Source organism: Zophobas morio, unplaced genomic scaffold (genome assembly GCF_036711695.1).
Source record: "Zophobas morio isolate AGI-343-1 ecotype UQ-CSIRO unplaced genomic scaffold, CSIRO_AGI_Zmor_V1 ptg000014l, whole genome shotgun sequence".
NCBI lineage: Eukaryota > Metazoa > Arthropoda > Insecta > Coleoptera > Tenebrionidae > Zophobas > Zophobas morio.
This window is the reverse complement of record NW_026972119.1, coordinates 1237180-1263302: the sequence shown is the minus strand read 5'-3', so window position 1 is coordinate 1263302 and position 26123 is coordinate 1237180. Positions and strand designations below refer to the sequence as shown.

At 33.8% G+C, this 26123-nt stretch overlaps 1 protein-coding gene across 1 annotated transcript; it reads right to left on the bottom strand.

Moving 5' to 3' along the window:
- Window positions 1–7544: 7544 nt before the first annotated feature.
- On the bottom strand, window positions 7545–25501 carry LOC135129096 (phenoloxidase-activating factor 2-like). The gene is made up of 2 exons (XM_064056177.1): window positions 25448–25501; window positions 7545–8466 (listed from the first exon to the last, which is right to left on the bottom strand). Exon 2 carries the CDS (start codon window positions 8418–8420, stop codon window positions 7545–7547), a length of 876 nt encoding a protein of 291 aa, XP_063912247.1. The 5' UTR covers window positions 8421–8466; window positions 25448–25501.
- Between the last annotated feature and the right edge of the window lie 622 nt (window positions 25502–26123).

Below are 26123 nucleotides of genomic sequence, written 5' to 3'. Positions count from 1 at the left end.
GGTCAAACCATATATTTTAGCTTGTCGAACTTTGCCACTTATGCAAAAAAAATTGCACTTTCAACACTTGTAAAACAAATTAGGAATGTAATTAGTCAAAATTCGATTTAAACTTGGCGAGTTTCTTCGATTTAACTTTGAGTAATGTTTTTCAAGTTTTTGCAATTTCGAAGAACTTAGGGATGTTGTTTTCAACATCCATCATCCGTTTTCTAGGGTTTCAAATTAGAATTGCCAATGCAGTTTAGAAAAAAATCCGTTAAAGGTATTAGAAGACAAGACAATTTAAAGAAAACAAAAACCACAACATGAAATAACTTTCGTGTAAACATAACTTGCATTGAGAGTGTGATAAAGAAAATTCTACAATGATTTAATATCATCTAGTGAAACGTCTGAGCATCTATAATTTCAAGAAAAGTGCTATTTCACACAGAAGATCAATAAATAATCATTAATACTTTTTTTTTAGTCTAAAATTTACAAATATGAGTTTGCCAACGAAATGTAATGATAAGTATTATTACTATTACTATTAATAATATGTTCGTAGATATTTTAGGTAGAACTTAATAAAATTTTATTAGTTTCGGTACCATAATTACTACAAAATGTTACAACGTATGACTAAAAAATATGAAAAAAAATTCCCTCGCCCCTGAAGTCCAATACAACCAGCATTTTAGAAAAATGATAAAATTTGATTTTGAAACTTTTTTACGAGAACCCCTATAAGATGAAATAACCATATGCAAATATGTGATCTTAAAGTGAATGTAAAGAAGCGTGCTACGCTTCTGTTTCAAATGAGTTTTATTTGAAAATCTTGTGATGACGTCATCAACATTTTTGAAAATATACGTATATCAACTTGGATTGTGCAGTGTAATACTAATTAATAATAACTGTATTGTATTCCCAAATTTTCATGAAAATAGAACCGTTCTTGATTTGATCAATAAAAAAAAATGCTTCTTTGATTCTTTTTTTGGGCCACCCTGTATAAGCAAATAATATTAGTGCAGTGGTCAGTCAGAAGAATAGATTCATCATATGTTGCACATTTTAGATAATAATAATAATAGATTTTATTTTCCCAACAGACACAAGGTCCATTTAGAGATAGAAATCATACAGTGATAACTAATGGAAAAAAATGAATAGAAAAAATAATTAAAACTAATAATTATAATAAAAACATAAACATAATTTTCAACCTCATTACAACTAAACAAAATACAGCTGAGATGAACCATTTATATTTTTAAAATAGGCAACCCAAAATACCGATTCCACCTGAATCTGGATTACAAAAAATGTTCCACCAGGTAGGTCATCTTAGCTGAATAAACCTGTATACTATTAACATTGCATGTAGTAGTCAAGTAATTGATCCTTAACTTTAGTATGTTTGCTCAAATCATCAATATGATAGATAGGATTTATTCGGCAAAATTTTGAGGTGACGCCATAAACTTTTTGAGGGAGATAAGCAAATATATTTTGTTTAAAAAGTTACCATGCTTACAATAACTTCTAAACGTCTGCAAGATTTCAAAGCATTTGGTTTTGCAGTTCCTGATTTAATCAGTAAAAAACAGTACAACAAAACAAAACCAGCATTTTCGAATAATTATAAAATTTGATTATACGAATTTTATTTTTGTCAGAACCCTTATTTTATAATTTAAAATAAAGATATGTACTATGTAACGTTAAAGTAAATGAAAAGAAGCGTGTTGCGTGTACGTTTCAAATGAGTTTTCCCGTAACAAAATTGTGTGATGACGTCATCATCATTTTTGCAAAGACACTTATACTATATCACTTGCTAACAGTATTGTATTCCCAAATTTTCGGGAAAATGGAGTAAGCCGTTCCCTATTTAATCAATAATAGTTATTTACGTGGCAAGCTTAGTAAATTAGCCTTTACGGGCGAGCCGGAATGTTTGCAGGGCGAGCGACGTAGGAGCGAGCTCTGTAATCCGGTGAGCCCCAGTAAAGGCTAGTTGCAAGCGAGCCGCGTACAACGTTTTACTTCCTCTTGCTGAAAATCCTGAAAATGAAAAACTTTGGCATCTCTAGAAATTTTACTTGAAATTACAGTCATAGAAATTATAGTCATTTTTCATAGTTTGCTCCGGTAACTATGGAAAATTGAATTGTTTGAAAATAACGGGACTGTCAATTTGTAAATTCGATTAATAATTTAAATAGTTTAATTTTGTTTCTGAGCTCTGTTAATTGTGGAATTCGATGAAGATGAAGAGTTTGAAGGTGATTTTAACGTTAGTATTAGCACAGTATTAGTGAGATTAACAAAAAGGCCGACGTAGCGAATGTGTGTTTGATTCCGGTGCTGTCATGACCACGTTTTACAGGCACGGTGCCTGTAAAGCTGCCACGGTAACGCTTTACAGGCAGGGTGCGTGTAAAGGCTAATTTACCGAGTTAGTTCAGACGACAGTAAACGAGCTTTAACAAGACAAGAGGAAGTAAAATAAATTAACATTCTCCATAATAAGTCACGCTGTTCGCATCGTGCTGTGGGTTTTTACTGTTTTCTCTGGTCTTATCAGTGAGAAATTTTCGAAAAGTGGTGTATTTGTGAGTGAGGTGACGTCGGTCTTGCACAACAGTTCTAACGAAATTTGGCTGTCGATTTGGTGAGATCTTTTCATTTTGTTTCTCCACGTGCTCGCTTTAAATTATCGTAGCATTTTTTGGTGGTCATAAGGCCAGCGGCCAGCCTCGTTCTTAGGCCGTTTTCTGTCCCTCGATCGACGAAATTTTATCACAGCTTGTGATATCTTATCTATTTCTTTTACGGTCGTAATTTGCAAAACTTATCATGCTACCCGTTTGTGCTAAATGTCTTGGGTCGGTTAAGAACCGTGCGGGTTCTCCCTATTTAACTTGTCCTGGTACGTGCGGCAAGCATTTTCATTTTAATAAATGTGTTAATATTTTGGACGATTTACATAACCAGGTGAGCACCATTCCAGGTCTCACCTGGAAATGCACTGAATATGCCAATAAATGCGTGTGCCTAGATCCAGAATCTTTGAACGATTTCCTAGCTAAAAAATTTTATGAGATGGTTAGCAACATAAAAAACGTGATTTTGGACCTAAAAACTGAACTAGTAACAAGTGCTGAAAATCAGATTAAAAATACTCTTCCTGATCCTAAACCTTCTCAGATATATTGAAAAATAAAACTACACCCGTGATATTAATCGAAGCCAAAAATTCCGTACAGACAAAATTAGATCTCACATCTCATATCAGTCCCCTAGATACCAATCTGCAGTTTGAAAAACTAAAGAGTAAAAAAAAGGTGGCATGATCGTGGGAAGTATATCAGTTGAGCAAAACCAACCGTTTCAAGAAATTGGTAGACGAAAAACTAGGAAATGCATACGTAATACGCGAATCTAAACGGGATATCCCCACGACTTCGCATTGTTGGCTTCTCGCAGTCTTATGATGAAAATGAATGGGATGAACTAGCAGATTTGGTAAAAACAACGAACAGTTCTATCTTCAGTTCTTAATCGGAATGCAGAATCCTAAAATTTTGGGCCACTAAAAAAGAAAAAAAGTCCATCAGGCCCTTTACAATTTGATAAAAATTTCTACGATAAATTAATGATAACGGGTGGTATATTTGTGGGCTACGATTATTGAGATTATTGCGTTGCATTTGATGGTTTAGAAGTTATTCGTTGCTTTACCTGCAACCGTTTTGGTCACTCCTCTCAGTTGTGTAAGGTAAAAATAAGTTGTCCAAAATGCAGCGGAAAGCACAATATTGCAACCTGTATAGCAGAAAATTATAAATGTGTAAACTGCATATGCCAAGGTATTAAAGATAACCAACATTATATAGGTGAACAAAACAATACTCAAACTGATGTTAAACATGCTGTCCGGTATATAAAGCTGCCTCAGACAAACTTAAATCTGATATATTCTCAGCATAGCAATTGCCAAGAAAACCTCGGGCAAGTGCAATTGGAGTTCCCTTAAGCAAAATAACTGAACTCTCAATAATGTATACTAAGATCGCATCATTATTAGCTAAATTAGACTCGTTCATTTTATATGTCCAAGACAAAAATCCAGCAGTCGTGTTATTAACTGAAACATGATTAGATCCCATAATCCACGGCTCTGTAATTGGGCTTAATGATTTCAATCTGTGTCAAACCGATCATATCGCCCGACTCGTGGGGGAGGAGTAGGTATATTTTTAAACAGGGCTCTTTTCACAGATTTTTCAATAAAAAGTTCTAGCAAAAACTTTGGTAACATAGAGGTGGTTGGCGTTAACTGTACAACTAGACACATAAACTTATCATTAGTGTGTATATACAGGCCCCTTAGTAGCAGTATTATAGATGATCAATTGCTTTTTGACGAAATTAAGTCACTCTCCAGTCTTCACTCAAACTTATTAATTTTTGGAGATTTCAATTTTCCCAAAATTTCGTGGCCAAATATTCTTACATCAGATAATGATGGTTCTGAGGGACTATTTAAGGATATGTTGCTTACAACCAACTTAGCGCAACTCATAACATTCCCTACCTGTTTTCGTATTAGTCAAACTCCTTCTTTATTAGACCTGATTTTAACGAATAATCAAAATTTTCTAAGTAAAATCAAGTAAAATCCGCCAATTGGTATCTCCGGCCATTGTGTTATTGAAGCCTCTATTCAATACTTCATACCCCCAGTTGAAAAATACTACATTAAAGAATTTTCTAAAATAAATTTCGATAATATGAAATTCGACTTGGCTAGTAAAAATTGGGACTTTCTTTATGAAACTGGCAGTTGTGGTGATGCTGGGGACATTTTTACTACCACCATATCTGATGCTGTGACCAAAAATACTATCAAAACTAAAATCAGATTTAATCGTAAGAAGCCATGGATTAAGCAGCCATTTATCAGACGTGCCAGAATGAAAAAAAAACTATGGGCTAGATACAAGGACACCGGCACTCAATCGGAATTTCTCGAACATACTTACCTCAAAAAGGCCAAAAAGAATTGTCAATCAAAATTAGTAAATAGTGGACCAAAAGCAGTCTACAAGCATGTCCGAAGTAAATTGTCAACCAAAGTCCCGGTTCCGATTATAGCAGACAAATATAACAAACTTGCCACAAGTGAAACAGAAACCGCAAACTTTTTGGCAGATTTCTTTGAAAGTGTTTTCACTTCCGAACCCGTCGGTAGCCTTACCTTCTTATCAAAGATCTGTGGCACAATTACTTTCTGATATTAACTTTTCTGAGGATGTTGTCTTAGGAGAATTGGAAAAACTGTCTGAAAATTGCTGTCCAGGTCCTGATGACATCTCGGCGCTTGTACTCAAACGGTGTACTATAGACTTAGCGGGACCCTTATCCTGCATTATGTCCTGTTCATTTAAAACCTCAACTCTGCCTTTTAGTTGGCATCAGGCACTAATATGCTGTCGTTGCTAAAAGTGACTTTAGTAATGTTCGTAAGATCGATGTATTCCACCCTCCGCTAGAGGTTCAACTAAAATTTTTTGCTGAATATAAAAAAAAATCAGAAAGGCTCCATACAGTATAATTAATGATTATCTCGCTTCATTTGACTGGTCTGTGATATTTTCTTCAAGTAATGTGAATGATAATCTTGATATACAAATATATTTTTCTTTTGGATTATATCAACTTAATATAACATTTCAAGATCACAAATCTGTGGTCCTGTGGTTGAAAAATTAAAAAGGGCATCGAGTATTATTATTTGAAGTAATAAAGTAATACAGAAGTCGTTTTTTTACTAGCTGTAAACACTCCTAGCGACGCACTGGCTACGACCTTGTGGACCAGATCAAAGCGTCCCCGCTACTCGCCGTAAAACACACCTTATTTCAACTGGGGGCCAAAACGTCATACCTAATTTTACATTTTGTAATAACTAATACTGAAATTATTCTTTTTCATCTTTTCTTCGATCCACCAAACATATAATGCTATATTCATATAAACTCCCGGTTTGTTGTTCCCCCCACAGCCGATCCCCCATGACGCGATTTCTACTTGCATATACCTGTCCTCTTCACCCAGAACTGGACAAATCAGCGGATATATGTACTTTAAAAAATTATGATAGTGAGGATCAAAGACTGCTATGTAGGTAAGGTAATTGCATTGCGTTTTGAATTTTTTAGGCGTGAAACTTCACGTGAATAATTTTGTACATGGTATATTTATTTATAGTTATTAAGGTATTTAGGGGGTTATGAAATAAATAACGTACGAGGTCGACAGTGTACTCCCGAGGGCGTCCCGCCCGAGGGAAAGTACGTCGGCCGAGGGTGTTATGTTCATAACCCCCGTGGTGCCTTCAACATTTTATGTCATCCTTACCAGCAAAAGTTTATAAATAAATACAAAATTCCAAAAAAAAGCTTATTCCCGTAATTTAACGGAAAAATCGACCTACCTTGGTCACTAGCAACGGCGTTGTTTACTAAATGAAAAATTGTGTGACAGGTGCAATATTACAAAATGTACGACGAAAACTTGCCGGAACGTGTTTTGGCAAGTGCTGCAAAAGCTGTGGAAGGAAGAATTCCAGTGAAATCGAAATCTGTTTACGAAAAAGAATATTCCCGCTTCATTCAATGGACAAACGACAATTCACTGAAAACCGTAAATGAAACCGTTCTGCTTGCTTATTTTCAAGAGCTAACTGCGGATTTTTTTCCGAATTCGTTGTGGACTAAATTTCCTATGTTAAGGAAAGAATTAATGGTTAAAAAAGTGGTGAATAGTGCTAAAAAATTTTCCCAATTGGAGGCCTATTTAAAGCAACGCTCAAAAGGCTACCAACCAAAAAAATCAAAGGTACTAACACGGGAACAGGTCTTAACGTTTCTTAAAAACGCTTCAGATGAATCTTTTCTGATGATTAAAGTCGCTTTGGTGATGGGTGTGTTTGGAACGTGTAGAAGGGATGAGCTTGTAAAAATGAAGCGCAGCGATGCTCGTGATATGGGTGAGCACATACTCGTCAATATACCAGCTTCGCCACAGTGCCAGAAGTATACGTGGATGATAGCGAATGTTCCAAACGGAAAAATGCTCGTTTAGTTTCTGGCGTAAACAAGTCAGTTGACATCAAAAAGTCAAGTCAATTTTCAAGTGTTACAGATTCCAAAGGTATTAATTTTTCAGGTCACTTTACTAATTGTACTTTTGAAATAAAGCAAAAAGAATAAATTTATATAAAGTACGTTATTGTTCCATTTTTATCATTACTCTTACTATAATTTCTGAATATTGAAAAATAACGCCCTAGGACCTATTAATTTCAAAAATAACGCCCTAGACCGTTATTTACATTGTAACGCGTATTAAATAAAGGTTGTTATTGAAAAATAATAATAAAGGATGACATAAAGAAAATAAATAATGCTCTTGATAATTCAATATCTATATTTCCGTTTAATCACAAATTTTTTGTGACAACCAAAACGTCATACCTAATTTTACATTTTGTAATAACTAATATTGAAATTATTCTTCTTCATCTTTTCTTCGATCCACCAAACATATAATGCTACACTTGTATAAACTCCCGGTTTGTTATTCCCCCTACAGCCCATCCCCCATGACACGATTCCTACTTGCATATACCTGTCCTCCTCACCCAGAACTGGACAAATCAGCGGATAACCTCCCTCCCCCTTACATGTATCCCTATTCCGTTCTCCTCCCGCGCATATGAAACTCTTATGCAGCCTGAATTTCTTCCCCAGCTTCGTCTGTCTTAAAGCCCGTTGAAATGTCCTCTTCCTCACTAGTGGCACAGTTACCTTCCTCAACACCGCCGATAACCTCTGCCTTTCCATTTCTCTCCTCCCCCACCCACTTGCCAGGCAATTCCGTTCGTCAACTTTAAATTTTCCCGCGGGCAGACAAATGAAGCCGACGTTCTCTGTTAGAGAGGACGGTTGATTTAGGATAAGTAAGGCGATGTCGTTCCACAGTGTTCCAGGTTTGTATTGGGGATGCAAAAGGATTTCTTTCACGGTTACATCCTGGTGTGGGAGGGGCTCGTCCTTGTTCTTGATATTCCATTCTCCTGCTCGCACTTTTACCGATTCGCTCTTACTAGTAGCGACACAATGACCTGCTGTTATAACCACCTGCGGATGGATTAGGGATCCGCCGCATATAAATGAGTTTCGTTCTTTGGATGAGAAGAGGGAGGAAGAATCAAGTAGTAATACCGTCCAGGAAAGCTCGCCGATGGAGGTTTTCTCCGAGTTGGAAGTGATGCGAATGTTGATCTTGTCGGAATTAGAGCTGGGGATGCCGCATTTTTTGAGAGATGGTGTAGAAAAGGAGGTCTTCAGGGGCATGTCGCAGCATAAGTCAAAGTGATTGGGACAGGGATCGTTTTCAAATCTGAAATAAAAGAACCATTACTATAAAATAATGCAATGTGTATAATAATAAAAATGTATGTGATAAAAATAACAAGAAAGAATTTATGTAGAATTTGCCTTCTGCTACGTCGCCGTAAATTAAACATCACTGCAACACTTGTAATGATAGTGAATTGCAGAATCTAGTCAAAGTAAAAATTTTAAACATAAATTGAAGGGGTTCGTCGAGATACATGATATCTCCAGGGCGAAGCTCCAGCTCATTACGAAGTGCACAGGTTGTTAAATTAGAACTATCCAGGGAGAGTACATAGTAAATGGTTTTTAATTTGTATAAAATAGCATTGTCATAGACGTATAAATTATGAATCCGTGTTGAGTTTTTAGCCGAAACATCCAGATTTTGGAAAAAATCAAAATCGTGTAATTAAATTTAATTTTGATTCCGCAAAAATATATTTGTTTCATATTTCATCTCAAACTTTTTCCCAATAAATCCTATCTAAAATATGCAAACTATGATGAGTTCGTGATTTATCATTCCGTTCATATTTTTTAGAATTTATTTTATTGATTAAATCAAGAACGGTTTATTCCATTTTCCTAAAAATTTGGGAATACAATACCGTTATTATTAGTATTACACTGTATATATCCAAATTGATTTAAGTGTTCTTGCAAAAATGTTGATGCCGTCATCACAAAATTTTGTCAAGGAAAATTCATTTGAAACATAAGCGTAGCACGCTTCTTTATATTTACTTTAACATTACACACACATCTCTATTTTAACTCAAAGGAGTCCTCATAAAAAAAATGAAATTCGCAAAATCAAATATTATAATTTTTTGAAAAAGCTGGATGTGTTTTATTTATATCAGGCGTGAGGGAAGTATTGTCGAAATAACCTTCCACAGTTCCACAGTAGTATCCCTATGGAGAGAGTACAATCGTTGCTTGTGCTATTATTTCAGTGTTTAGAGCAAAAATGACGTCGTGCTGTTTTAACAGTTTAATTTAATTAACAAATCTTAAAAAGTTAATGTGTTAGCTTCAAACTCTTTAAAACTGAGATATTGCTTTCCCAAGTGCAAAAATCGTTTTATTTAAGAAAACTGTGATTGTCTGTCCAAATCTCCAACTTTTCGAATATGATATCAAAGAAGAAGATTACTTTGCAAAATATGAATTGCAATTATTATAATACCAAATTAGCTTACAACGTGGTTAATTTTTGAAACAACAGGAACAGCGTAAGCCAATTTGTCATAATAATACTCGTATTATTTAGAAAATTATAAAAAATACAGGGTTAGTCACGAGAGAATTACTTCTGAAAATTATTTTTACGCAACCCAAAATACTAATACCCTGTACCACTTGATATTATCTAAATTTAAAATGAAATGCCTAATCCATGATTGCTTTGACTTTGGCAGTGTCACTTTGACGTTAATTAATTTTTAACATTTTTTTTTCATCGTTGACTCGCCTTTAGAGCCCCATTGGATCGACGACATACAGTCAGATCAATCTGGGCTATACTGAAGCCGTAAGTGCTCTACCAATGTTATTCGCCGCTAATGTGCATGTGTTAATTCGCCATCTCTGCGTCACCTAGAGCCTCTTCGAAGTGCAAATCTACAACCTCTGGATTTCTTCGGCCATCCATTTACAAAAAAACCGTAGCATCCCCCCAAAATGCCCAACATTTTCAACAGATTAGTAGTTAAATTATTTACTTACTTGTTTGAGTTTGTGTTGTAACCTTTGAATAAAATGCCGTAAAAGGAATTTTTAGCAATAATTTTCTCGTGATTAATCGGTTGCAAAAGATCAAGAGGCACACTGACAAATTTATTAGCGGCGCCGGAGGAGATTTCTGACTGGCTGCGGTACCACCATGGACACTCGCGTAACCTCCTTTTCCACAATTGTCAAAATGAGATTGCCAAACTCAAAGCATTCATGGATTAAGCATTTCATTTTAAATTCAGTTAGTATCAAATGGTACATGGTATTCGTATTTTGGGTTGCGTAAAAATAATTTTCAGAAGTAATTCTCTCGTGACTAACCCTGTATTTATAAAAACTTGTTTTCTTGTACTATGGAAATAAAATAAAAATGTAAAAAGCTGTAACTTATTATAATCGTAAAAATAGGCCATGCATGTTCGCGTAAATAATATAAAAAAGTTGGTCGACGATTATTTCGACAGAAGGGGGAACTCGGCTATGAAGTACTGTATAACAAATCCAGCTGTTTCGAAAAATTAAATTTGCGAATTTTATTTTATTTATGACAACCATATAAGTTAAAGTAAACATATGTATGTAGTCTTCAAGTAAAGGTAAAGAAGCGTGTTACGCGTTTGCTTCACGTGAGTTTTTCTGTTACAAAATTTTGTGATGACCTCATTCAACATTTTTGCAAGAATATTTATATCAGTTTGGGTAGATGCACTTTTTGGGAAAATGGAATAAACCATTCTTGATTTAATCAAAAATAATAAAAGTATTATATTCCCAAATTTTCGGGAAAATGGAGTGAGTCGTCTTGAATCTTGATCTGTGATACCGTTCGACAAAAAATTATTTTTTTCGAGTCTTTATTTTAATCATTATTTTCTGATTTTCTATATTGAAAAATCAGGAAAAACTTTGTTTTCTTCTTGATGACTTTGCTTTTGTAACTTTGATAGCAATAGATATATATTTAAGGTTTTGAGTAATAAAATAATTACTTTAGTAAATAAGGCTAGGGCAATTTCAATCATATTAGCCGTACAATACATTTCATGTGACACAAAATACAAAAATGTCTTCAAGACAAGCGCAGATACAGGATTTCGTTTAAGGGGAGGCAATTTTTGTGCGATTTTACCTATCTCCCAGAAAATTCGTTCTAAACAAACTTTTCACATAGCATGGCTAAAGTGACATTTGGTTGTTCGTCCACACGTATAGTGTATTTACAAAATAAAATGCGATTTCAAAATTTTGAAATTGGTCAAAATAAAGTACCTCGGTCGTGTGTCAGGGGAGGTAATTGCACTCATTGTCCTGCTATATTTTATAGAATCAAATTTTCCTTAATCTGATTGTAAATTCATACATTTATTTGTATGTAATATACACTAATGGGCTGTTCCTCTAATTTTTTTTCATGAAAGAATTTGTATTTTTGTAGACGTTTGTTATTTTCGAGAATATTTTGTTTTATTTCATTTACTTTCTTCATATATCAAGTTAAATTGTCGAAAAAATTTATATTTGCGCCCTTACAATCATAATTCGCACCACTTCAAAGCATCTTAATAATGAGACCGTAACCTTGCCGCATCGTTATTCTGTACTGCATTAGCTAAAACGTTGATCTGACTGCCGCTCCAAACCGCTAGCCCCCGGCTAGTTCATCTCTTTTGACATCAAGTCGTACAGATAATTTTATCTCTTTCTTATTAGTTGATGCCTGTGGTTGACGCGATCAGGTGTAAATAATACTTTTGTCTGAGACTATACAAAGAAGCGATTACCTACAAATTCTTATCGTGTAGACATCTTCATTTAACATACACATGTTAAAACTTTTATGACTTAAGCGGCTTAAGCCAAATCACACTTGTAAGTCAAACTGGCTATTGTATTACTTAACTTAGTTCACAGCTACATTATGCCAACAATGGACAGTAATAATCTTGCGGTTCGGGTCCACAAAGTTTACAATAGCCAGTTTGACTTATAAGGGTGCTTTGGCTTCAGCCGCTTAAGTCATAAAAATTTTAACAGGTGTATGTCAAATGAGGTTACAGTATAAGTAAATCTAAAAAATATGAATGCAATGATAAATTACAAGTATAGACTAATCATATTTTGTACATTTTAGATAGGATTTAGTTGGCAAAATTTTGAGCTGACGTCATCAATTTTTTGGAGGGGCTAAGTAAATATATTTTGATTAAAAATTTGTCATCAGTTATCATAGCTTTAAAACATCTGCAAGATTTCAATTGTTTTATAATTATTATTTTTTTCCCCCCAAAAATCTGGACTTGTCGGGTAAAAACTCAACACGGAGTAATTAACTACATATATAGTCCTATATTATTTTATACAATATAAAACCCATTTAATATGTACAGGGTCATTATAAAATATTGTAGTCAACTCACCTATGAAAAACAAATGAAAATTTTCTCGTGCCGCTAATCACCAAAATGATTTGAACTGTTTTGAAATGTCACGAACGTCCAAACAAATCTGTCAGATGTGTCAAAAATTGAAATGCCCGGTTCGCGGTTTAATTTCATTTTAAATAGACACGAAAAGACGCCAGGCCAGAGCATTAAGGGTTGCATTGTTATCGAGCATTTGTGAACGCCACTGCAATACATTTCAGTTTCAAAAATTGTAAATTGTCAGAAAAACGTTTAAGGGCTTTGTCATGAATTACACCTTGGAAAGTCGATTGGAGTTGAACAGAATAAATCATCTGGTCTGTTTTGCAAAGAAGCAATAATTTTTCAAATAATGAAATCCAAAAAGTGAGGTTAAGTTTGTCGAAACCAATGAACACGGTAATTATTTAAAAAATTACATTTTTATAGGTACCCAGAAGGTAAAAATTGTGAAAAATCACGTAATGGACAATGGCAGAGCAAGTCTTATCACAGTTAACGAACACTATGAGTACCTAATGAGTTTTTGCAGTAAATAATTTTGCCAAAGTTGTGATCCCGCGAAAGTTCTGTTTGTAAATTGTAAGGAATCGTCAAAATATTGGTGCAGACATGGTTTGTGACCGGTGCTTTTCTCTTGAAAAAACACAACTGAAATCCATGATCTTCATCCCTACAATAGGTGAAAACTGCTATGTCCAAACATTACCTTCAGCTTTGCAGTTTCTAGATATCTGAAACATGCCAGATCTGCATAACAGGAATGTCAAAGAGGTTCTACCCAAAACACGCCCACATGGCCATCCTAATATCAAGATTTTTCAAAATTTCTATAAGAAAAAAGATGAAAAAACCAATAAAATTTCAGGAGCATAGTGTTAAGAGTTCTGTAGCTGATTATGAGATCTCTTGAAACAACAGAATGTTTAATAAAGATTTTTAACTTTCCTAATAGTAAAATTACAATTATTACTAAACAGTAAGTTGAAGTAAGTTTTAAATTAAGAGAATGCAACTAACACCGAAAGAAAAATGAAAGTTACTGAAAATAAAAAACTTTATTGCAGTACCTACATACACTTTCTACATCTAATTTTGTTTATTGATCACATTCATTTACTTGAAAAAGTATCAGGCCTATGAATCGTCGTCTGGAAACAGCTAACCACACACCAACCTTCATTGCGTGTGATGGTGTTTCTTCAAAAGCGTGAGTATTTTCTATACACCAAATTCTGAAGTTATGTCAGTTGACATAATAGCCTAACAGATGAAACCAGTCTTCATCAGAAAAGAACGACAAATCGAGAATCCCGTTATCGTCCATATCAGCTTGAAACCAACTACACTACCCAACGCGGCAAGGAAAATCAGCTGGTTGCAGCTCCTGAACCAACAAAATCTTGTATGGATGCATATGTAACTTCTCTTTTACGATTTTCTGACATGGGCTGTATGGTACTCCGGACAGTAAAGATTTTTGACAAAGCTTTATTCGGACTTTGTTTCATTCTCATCCTTAAATCTTCAACAACGTCTTCACTAACTTGAGGTCTCCCCGTCAGTTTTCACTTAGAAATGCTACCAGTGTCGTTAAATCTGGCCATAATTCGCCATATAGCGTCTTCAAAGATTCTTCATCAATGACAACAGAACATTTCACTAGATACTCGTTTTTAGACGCCTCCACAGAGTACACTCCATCCCCATCCTCATTTAACACCCCATTACGGTAATAGGCATGATGATTGCGCCAAAGGACTAAAAAAATCATTTGTAACACTGACCATAGTTATTCCTCTCTGTTCATTACCTGAGATTATTCCACAATGATCTGTAGTTTTGATAAAAACTGTTTTTTGAGACACTTATTAAAGTTCTAACAAAGGGGAAGACAGCAAAAATGAAAACAAGACAAGTCAATTAACGCACAAAGTGAGGGAAAACGTACCAGTACAAACGAAAAAATTACACTGGCCTACACACATTTTGGTGCCTAGAATTTTAGACCTGATTTTAAATATGTCTTATCAACTGATATCAAAATTGCTAAGCATTTTTCTGTATCAGCTCTTGTTTACGAGATAGAAAAAATAATGCATTTTTACAGAACTATCGGATTACTTTCAATTTATACTTGGAGAAATTGTCTTTTAAGTGATTTTGTCGGACAATCAAACCGGATATTTGTAAAATGTTGCCCTGGAACTTTGAACACGCTATATTTCTGAAATAAGCACACCCAGATCTAGATCCCAGAATTTTTTGTAGATTTTTTGATTTTTTCAAAATGACGATTTTCCAATATGAAATTTTTTATCAATTTTGAACATTATCGAAACGGATTTTATAATTTTTGAAACATTCGAATTTGAGACCGAATATTTTTGAATTCGGACTTCAAATGAACCAAAAAAAAAAATAATTTTCGAAAATTTTCATTTCGTTTAAAACATCCACAATACTTTATTGAAAGGATTTTTGTATAAACAAAAACAATATGTACAAGCTAGCTTTTCAGTAAAGTTTTAGATCGTTAATAAAGTCAAAGATTAGTTGTTTAATAGTTAATAGTTTCGTTGGTTCTCCTTGTTCGTTTTCATATTGTAAACACTTGTTCTTTTAATTTCCTGTAATTCGGTTAAGTATCTAAAGCAAATAAATTATTATTATTATTATCATTTTCTGAATGGGTTAAATAGGTCTTTTTGGCGAAAGATATATTGGGATATTTCCATTTGCGTCGATTGTTTTTGTTGATGTCCACTATATTGGTGATACAAAAGTAACAGTCGTCATGATGATTTTTTTGTTCTTGCCAAATCATAGGTCCTCCAAACTTCAGACACTTACATGTTCCTTTCACCCATTGTCGCAAATGTTCAATGCACATTTTACATGCACTATGAGACACCCACGGTTTATCTTGGTTCCTTATTTGGATACCGTATTAAGCAAAATACAAGCGGATCACAGAGTCTGTAATCGATTTTCGCTGATTATTGAATATGTATTCACCACAAACGTAACAAAACATATCAGGGTTGTTAATACAACGTCTAAACTTACTAGCCATAATGAAATAAGTAGATAAATTTTATCTGTGCTGTTGTAAGATTGACTCTTTCGAACAAAACCGGGAAAAAAATGAAAATGAGGATGGTAGGTACACTAGAGCTGATGGGTTGAAATGACAAATGTCAGTATACTGTACTGTACCTATCTTACGGATGACAAATACAAAAAATGCTGCACCAAATTTTTTTTTGTTTTTTGTAGGCCTGTGTTATTGACATCTGACAGAATTTGATGAAGCGTTGAAACAGTGCAGCCGCTAATGTCAACTAATAAGCATTCACGTTCGGTAGAAGTAACTGACAGAAACTTTTCTGTGGTTAAGTTGCAATCTTAAGATCACTAGAAATTTAAGATTGGCATCAACTGTCTAATTTTCTAATTCAAATGTCAAATCTGAATTGTGTGGAAAAAAACGAAGTTTTTCTAATTTCAACACGCTTCGTTTCAAGAAAATCCTTAAATACAGCATGGAAACAATTTCCATAAAAGTAATCACGAGAAAGCTCATTTTAAAGGAAAAGAAACAAGAAATATTTCGTGGTTTTAAAAAAATTGGGTAAAACGGAAACAGTTAAACTGGTGGCAGAAATATTCTCCGTAAAGTTCGCTAGTGTTGTCGAGTGTTTTTCGAATTTTAAAATAATACAGATACAGCGGCGCTTGTGCCGTTAATATTATAATCAGGATCAGAAAGACGACTGCGCAGATTTATATACCTACATGCTTTGTTGGTTCCGTTCTACAATTGGTTATTAAGTTTTATACATATAATCGTTATTGTTTTGTAAGAGGTAAAACACTCGGCTTTGAAAATAATTGTACGTAATGCACGTATAAATTTAGGTTTCCGAAGGCGAAGTTTTTCACATTTTAAACACGTTATAGCTGCCAGAATCAAATTTCTAAGGCGGTACCTATCTCCAATTGCGTGATTGTGGTGAAGATTTACTTTTCATTTTCTTGGATGAGACATGGATATACCAGAACGGATCCATGGTGAAATTGTGGATCCATGATGATGACATCAAAGCTTGTCCTCCTAAAAAAACTAGTGAAGGGAAAAGTTTCAAAATTTTACATGCGGGTTGCTCTTTGGGCTTTTAGAGGGATGCGATTTTCTCCTTGGTTCAAAAATAGATTCACCAGATTACCACAAAACCATCATTTTTTCGATATTTGACCTTTACTTACTTGCATGTCACATTTTTGATACCTACTTTCTGACATTCCAGTAATACATTATACACTAGAACAATTATGTCCGCAGTTACACAGCTTAAAAAAAAAAGTTACCAAATCTAGTTACATCTACCGAACGTGAATCCCTTATAATGTGGCGCTAAAAATAAAAATTCCAATATTAGTGTAAATCCTTTCCACAAAACTGAAAAAGGCGGCACAAAATGTCACCAAAATCATGGCCTTCTTCGACTACAATATTTTATAATGACCCTGTATAATTTTGAAGTGATTTCATCACATTGTTGGTAGGGAAAATTAGACAAATTTTGATTAGCGTTTTACCATCTACATGATTTTCCTAATACAAATACAAAATTTGACAACAATCAGCCCAGTACTTTCGAAGAGTATCTGTCTAATAAAAATCCGAACGGCAGACAGACGGACAGACAGACGGAAATTGGAGACCTATTTCTTCGTACTCTAGGAGTTATGAAAAGTTTTGAAAACCGGCTGACGGACTCGATTAAATACTTCCTTCGCTTACGCTCGGGAAGTAAAAATTAGTCGAAGGTTATTTCGACGGAACTTCTCTCCCCTCTACAATTTAATATAACAAATCCAGCTTTTCCGAAAAACTATAAAATTTGATTCTGCAGATTTTATTTTTGTGAGAACTCTGATAAAATAAAGATATGTTAAAGTAAATGTAAAGAAGCGTCCTCTGCCTATGTTTCAATGAGTTTTTTCTTAACAAAATTTTGTGATGACGTCATTATTACGATTCTTGTAAGGATACGTATGTCTATGAATTTGGATAGATGCAGTGTAATATTAATAACGACCCTATTGTACTCGAAAATTTTCGGGTAAATGGAGTGAGCCATTCCTAATTTAGATGGAAATAAAATAAATTGGCTCATTTACCAATTTTTATGAGTCACCTTGTATAACTAATTCTAAAAACTATGAGTGCGTTGATAAACCACATGTATATAATTATAATATTGTAACGAAGCGAGTTTTCGCGGGCCGGAAACCGTGACGCGTACCGCGAGAGTCGAAACCGTCGTGCACGCGTCGTTACCGTCACCGCGCTCCCCTCCCGGGTCGCCGTGCCGTCTTCGCGCGATTTCCAGATCTCAAGGTCGCCGCCCCCAGAGCCAAGAGGAGCCCGTCCTGAGGGAAGTCGCCGCCCAGGAGGAACGACCGTGCCGGACGTTGAATTCTTTTTTTTTGTAAAACCGTTTTGTAATTGTTTAGTTTAATATTAGCCGTAAGATTTATTATTTTAGACCGTGTAGCTGGTGGCAGGGAATAAACTCTATTTTTGTTATAAAATATCCTTGCCGTTTTATTTACTATTCTCGAGTTTTCGCGGCGGCTCACCACCTGAATTCCGTGTCTCCGGCTTTAGAGCACCCCGGCGCTCCCTCCCCCGGAGAGGGAGCTGGCGCCCGAGCGACCGCCGCTCCTGACCGAAGGCGCCACCCCCGGCGGCGTGAAGGTAACCGCATAAGCTTGGTCGACCAGACGTGTTTCTGATATCGGCGATACTAGTCGACCCAAAGCTTGGCACCCAAGTACGCCGCCACCCCTTACGTTATCGGCGAGATTCCGGACGGTCGCAATATTTTGCATACTTCAGACAGGATTTATTCGGCAAAATTTTGAGCTGACGTCATTAATTTTTTGGGATGTGATAAATGAAATTGATACCCACTTTTTTTTCAATAATTAGTACTTTTTGTTAAGCAATATGTCATTAATTTTCCTCTGATATTCCTGTTAAAATTATTCGACGTATTTTGCATTGACTTGTCGTATATTTTGATTTTAATAAATACATTATTATTTAAATAAATTGTAGGTACCACTAACAAATATTTAATGACTCTGCGGTCTGTAAAAAGTAATGCTTTGTCAATGTGAGAATTTTTAAGCGATTCTATGATGATTATGGAAAAGAAAAGATCCAATGGTGCTTTTTTTACGATATTTCTTAGCCATATTTTTTTAGTTGATTGTGCGGTGTGCGGTCTAGAATATGAAACAAGCTGCAATTCGATGTATATATTATATACATATACCATTTTTTCATAGAAAAAAACAAAAAAGTGTTATACATCGTCTAGCGAGTCTCCTTAATACTCTAGCGATTATGAAAGGCGAGGAAACATAAAAGTACTGAAACCGATGGAATCCATTACAATATAAGTAATAAATAGCTGGAAAACATTTATTCGCTTTATTTATTTAAATAAACACCTGTACATATCTGTGCAGATTATTAACAAACAAATATGTTTTATTTGAAAATTTACCATACTTACTTACGATACGTCTGCAGGATCTCAGGATTTCAAAGAAGTTTCAAAATTAAATTGTAACATGTTTTTGAATTTTGATTTTTTTTTTAAATCTGGATATCTCGGGTAAAAAATCAAGACGTGTTCATAAACTACATTTGTAGGAATATGTAATTTTATACAATTCAAAACGCAATTATTATTTACGATTTTGAGGTAAGGTCATCACATTGTTGGTGGAGAGAGCATTTACCATCTATTATATATGGGTATTATGAATGTAAATAAATTTAACAACAATCGATCCGGCAGTTTCGGATATTATCTGTCTAACACAAATTCACACAGAAACCGGACGAATAGACAGACAGACAGACAGACGTCGAAAAAATGTGAAAGTAGCCAGTCGCACGATACATTTGATTACAGTACAGCTTACGCTCGGGAAGTAAAAATTCACAAAAATCAATACAATAGTTTCCAATATTATCTACCTAATAAAATATCGAGACAAACACACAGACAATAAACAGATGGAAATAGGAGACCTATTTTTTCATACTCTAGGAATCATGAAATATTGAAAAAACAGAAAAAGATCTATTCGAGTGATGGAACCTATTATAATATTTTCTTGCCGAACGCTCGGGAAGTGAAAATTGGTAAAATGAATGTTATTCATATTACACTGCATCTATTCAAATTGACATGTATATTTTTCCGAAAATATTGACTTTATTATAAAAGTTTGTTATTTATGAACAACTCCTTAGAGATATACACATAATTATGGTTCTTTAGCTTTAGTTTAACAGTTCACACATACTTTTATTTTAACTTGTAGGAGCTATCATAAAACATAAAGTTCACAAAATCAAATTTTATATACATACGCCTACATACTTATAATTTCTTTAAGAAATTGCGATTCTCTGATTGTACTTACGGGCGGGGAATGTTGGGTCTAAATAATCTTACACCAATTTTTGAGCGTGCTATAATAAATGGTCTAGCACTAATTAAACGCGTTAATATTTTATAATCTCTAAACTAATGTTAAATTTAATATTAATATCCTATCAAATTTACAAAATGTTTGCTGTTACTAAGGTAAAAAGAAATGCAAAACCGAATGCTTTGAAGTCTTACTATTATTTTAAGGGTATGGTAAATCGTTAATCAAAATTTATCCGTTTATACCTCTAAAAAAATTGATGATGCCATGTTAAAATTTTACCGAATAGCTCCTATTTAAAATATGCAAAATATTATGAGTCAATACTTACGGCTTGTCAGTGGAGTCCTATTTTATAGAATTACTTACACAGGCTGACTAAAAAAATTAATGAATGAGGAAATCTATTTTATTTATCAAATCAAGAACGGCTCATTTTTCCGAAAATTTGAGTATGCAGTACTGTTATTATTAGTATTACAAGGCACCTATTCAAATTGATTGAAGTGTTTTTGCTAACATGGTAATGACGTCATCATCAGGAAATGAAAGTGACGTTTCCTTGTAGGACAAAAAAATTGAGTTAAAGACAAAACAGTATAGACAAATAGTTACATTGTAAATACAGACCAAATTTGCATTTTCAAGTTAATCTATTGTCCGTTCCACTTTGTGTTGGCAGCGTAGGCAATGAATTTTAAATATGTATATGCGAGAGTCCGGGGTAGTGTTGTTAGTTATCAAGATTCTACGGAATTCTGAATCCTACATAATTTATCGTAATTTTTTTGTCATTTTGTATTTATTCATATTAAAACTCTTACTTGATTTTTTTAGAATTTTAAAATTGCGTTTTTCTGTTCTTTATCATGTCATATTTCAAAAACTACTCAAAACAATGTAACTTCTGCTGTCCAGTATGTCTTTAAATTTCTTCCAAAAAATATGTTTTTGTTAGCTGCACAAAAGATGTATTGAAATACGACGTTTCTTTCTATCATTGAAAACTTGATTTGCGGGAAAGTTGTAGAGTTGATCTAAAATAACTTTTATAATGAAGAACATTATTTAACAATGATTTTTGTCTTTGAGGTAAAAATTTTTGGGCGATGTCTCGGATACAGTACATTAAGTGAGATATTATTATTATTTTTATTGTTGAGTTCTATGACATGCATTGTTTGAGACACGATTTGATTTTAAATAAACTTAATCGGTAGAATTGTTAATGATTATTATCTTCATTTTTCAAAAATAATTTTAGTTTATTTATTTAGTTTGTCACAGGTTCGTTTCAAAATCCTCAATAATAAAAAAAAATTTTAGGGACAATTTTGGAACATGTGTCGTACAGATAACAAAGATAGATCTTCTTTAAATTAAAGACATGAATGCAGTCACAGCAAACAGTACTGTTTACGGGTACTAAGGTTACAAAACTGTGGTAAAATTTAAAGTAGATTTTAAAATATAATATGATAAGACATGCAAAAAAATGAAATTTTAAAAATATGAGTATTCAACACAACATCGATTTACAGCGAAATTGTAATAAATAAAAATTGGTCTAAAGAGTTTAGACAGTACTTCCCTCGCTGTCGGAAACTTGACGACTGCATGGCTATTGTGTTTTTTTCTCATTACATTTTTGTAGTGGGAATTTAAAATTGCGATGACGTCATCAACATTTTTGCAAGGACACGGATATCAGTTGGGATAGATGTAGTGTAATACTAAGAATAAAATTATTGTATTCCCAAATTTTCGGGAAAATGAATTGGGTCGTTTTGAATATTGATTTTTTTTAATCAATAAAATAACGAAACAATTTATTCACGTATACGGCAACTGAAAATCGTTTATGTATAAACATTCTTAATTTAAGATGACAAGCGTAACAGCATACGTGAGAGCCAAACAGAGAAACTGTAAACAAAACGACCATCGGTTTTATTGCTTCGACTTCCGCTTATTATATAAAACATTGGGTTTTATTTTAATTCTTGACGGTGAAATTCAGAATTGGTTGATTATAAACATGTCTATTTCACATTCGCGGAACCAAGTGAGCGCATAAAACAAATGCAGGTCTGTAATGTTAAAGTCGATGTAAATAAGCGTGCTACCCTTATGTTTCAACCGAGTTTTTCCTTTAACAAATTTTGTGTCTACCAAATTGGGTTGGTTGGGGTGTAATACTAATAATAAGTGTTGCCTTTAATTTAATCAATAAAATAAATTGACTTCATTAATTTTTTTTGAACCACCTCTTAAGAAAATCTAAAAAATATGAATGGAATGATAAATCACAAGTACAAACTCATCATATTTTTTGCATTTTAGATAGGATTTATTCAGCAAAATTTAAGGGTGACGTCATCATTTTTTTTAGGAGGGATGAACAAATACATTTTGAACAAAAGTTTACCATGCTTATAATAACTTCAAAATATTCCCAAGATTTCAAAGCATTCGGTTTTCTAATTCCTGATTAAATCGATAAAATAAATTCACGCCTTCATTAATTTTTTTGAGTCACCCTGCATATGCAAATCCAAAAATATGATTGGAATGATAAATCACAAGTACAGACTCATCATATTTTGTACATTTTAGATACGATTTATTCGGCAAACTTTTGAGCTGACGTCATCAGTTTTTTGTAGAAGATAACCAAATATATTTTGACTAAAAATTTATTATGCTCTTTATAACCTTAAAACATCTGCAAGATTTCAAAGCATTCGGTTTTGTAGTTCCTGATTAAATCAATAAAATAAATTTACGCATTCATTAATTTTTTTGAGTCACCCTGTATATGCAAATCGAAAAAATTTGAATGGAATGATAAATCACAAGAAGAGACTCACCATATTTTGTACATTTTAGATAGGATTTTTTCAGCAAAATTTTGTGGTGACATCATAAATTTTTTAGGGGGGACGACCAAATGCGTTTTGATCAAAAATTTACCATGCTTATGATAATTTTAAAATATCTTCAAGATTTCGAAGCATTCGGTTTTGTAGTTCCTGAGTAAATCAGTAAAATAAATTTACGCTTTCATTTATTTTCTTGAATCACCCTGTATATGCAAATCCAAAAAATATGAATGGAGTGATAGATCACAAGTACAGACTGATCATATTTTGTACATTTTAGATAGGATTTTTTCAGCAAAATTTTGTGGTGACATCATAAATTTTTTAGGGGGGACGACCAAATGCGTTTTGATCAAAAATTTACCATGCTTATGATAATTTTAAAATATCTTCAAGATTTCGAAGCATTCGGTTTTGTAGTTCCTGAGTAAATCAGTAAAATAAATTTACGCTTTCATTTATTTTCTTGAATCACCCTGTATATGCAAATCCAAAAAATATGAATGGAGTGATAGATCACAAGTACAGACTGATCATATTTTGTACATTTTAGATATGATTTATTCGGCAAATTTTCGAGCTGACGTCATCAAGTTTTTGGAGGGGATAAGCAAATATATTTTGACTAAACATTTATTATGCTCTTTATAACCTTAAAACATCTGCAAGATGTCAGAGCATTCCGTTTTGTAGTTCCTGATTAAATCAATAAAATATATTTACGCATTCATTAATTTTTTTGAGTCACCCTGTATATGCAAATCCAAAAAATATGAATGGAGTGGTAAATTACAAGTACAGACTCATCATATTTTTACAGTTTAGATAGGATTTATTCGGCAAACTTTCGAGCTGACGTCATCAATTTTTTGGAGGGGATAAGCAAATATATTTTGACTAAACATTTATTATGCTCTTTATGATCTTAAAACATCTGCAAGATTTCAGAGTATTCGGTTTTGTAGTTCCTGATTAAATCAATAAAATATATTTACGCATTCATTAATTTTTTTGAGTCACCCTGTATATGCAAATCCAAAAAATATGAATGGAGTGATAGATCACAAGTACAGACTCATCATATTTTGTACATTTTAGATATGATTTATTCCACAAACTTTTGAGCTGACGTCATCAAGTTTTTGGAGGGGATAAGCAAATATTTTTTGACTAAAGATTTATGATGCTCTTTATAGCCTTAAAACATCTGCAACATTTCAAAGCATTCTGGTTAGCAGATTAAAAATTAAATTTCAAAATGTTGTTTTATAATTTTGATTTTTTTTTCAAAAATCTGGACGTTTCGGGTGAAAAGTCGATTCAGAGTTGTAAACTACATGTGTAGGACTATGTTATTTTATACAATTGAAAACCCATTTACTATGTACAATTTTGAAGTGACGTCATCGCATTAGTGGTGGGGATGATTAGACAAATTTTGGTTAGCGCTTTACCATCTACATGATATTCTTAATATAAGTACAAAATTTCACAACAATCGGTCGAGTACTTTCGGAGATTATCTGTCTAATAAAAATCCGGGACAACAGACGGACAGACGGACAGACGGACGGACAGACGGACAGACGGACAGACGGACGGACAGACGGACAGACGGACAGACGGACAGACGGACAGACGGACAGACAGACGGAAATGGGAGACCTATTTCTTCGTCTTCTAGGGGTCATGAAAGATCGAGAAAACGTAAAAGTAGAGAGTCAGCCGACGGACTCGATTACAATACTTCCTTTGCTTACGCTCGGGAAGTAAAAATCGCTCAAAAAAACTCAAGAGTCAGCGGGCGAATTGGGAAATCTCGTATCATTCCGCATCCAGTCATGTTATGCGATTTTTAGGTTGTTACATTTTCATTTAAATCGATTGTTTCTTGAATTTTAATTTTTTTTCTGGTATTTATCGGTTCATATTTTATAATCTATTTCAACTTTCAAGTTTTGTCTTAAATACTGATTTTAGCAATGTAACTATGGTTGTATTCATGTTGTAGATAAAAATAACTATTACCAAGGACTTTGATCATTATGAAGGTTATGTAAATTACAAATTTTGTGATTAATTATATTTTTGTATGCACTTTTGAATTTGCCACGACAGTATTTTTCACCTTTTACACATTTTTAAGCGTTGTGTTATAGCAAATTTACACTAACTGTTATATGAATATTCATTACTTCATTTCTACCGAAATTTTATGCAACTGAACGGAAACTAAAACCTCGTCCGCAGCTAATCGATATGCTAAGAAAATTAAATTGACGGTTTCACAGCTATGCAGGCCATAATTTATTTTGTGTCTCCCGAATTCTAACCGCTATGTGCATGCGGTTTTACGACAAACGTTATTTGTCACCTATCTGTCTGTTTTGCAGCACAATTTATCTCTTTTACTTACCGGATATCCAATGCTCCCTGACCATTGGCAGCTTCATCATTATCCGCACATTGATGTAGAGGTACACACTCCCAGTGTAGCTCGTCACTAACTACATCATCTTGGTCGAAATACAAAACTTAAAACAGAATAACACAATACTAGCAAAAAAAAAAAAGAAATGCAACGACTACATTTTGTTCGCTCGTGGTGCTGATGCTTGACTACCAAGCGACAACGAATGCAGGTAAAAGAAAAGTCACAAACGAGAGAATAAGTTATTGGGTCCCAGTAGACTGAATGGTAATTAAAAGGGATTATTGTAAGTATTGTGTCTGAAGGACCTACTTACTCTAGAAATACAGATAATCTTCTTCAAATGGCCAAACTTTCTATTTAACGGCGTTTTATGAATAGAAGCATTAAAAACAGTTTCTTAAAGCTTGACTTGACAACTGTGGCCATACTGGTATCTGCATACGGTAGGTATACTTCGTAAAATCTAAAATTAATTATTGAAAAAGAAATCAGTGAACTGAGAACTTACCCTTCTCGAATTTACATTAAGGGAGTTTTGTTCGAAAAGTGCTATAAAAAGTACGATTTGATGGAGGTTGCAGGCATCATTTTGAACACGTGACATCATTACCCGGTAGAGTTTAATTTGCAGCAAGACCTGCAATTGGCCCACCATATC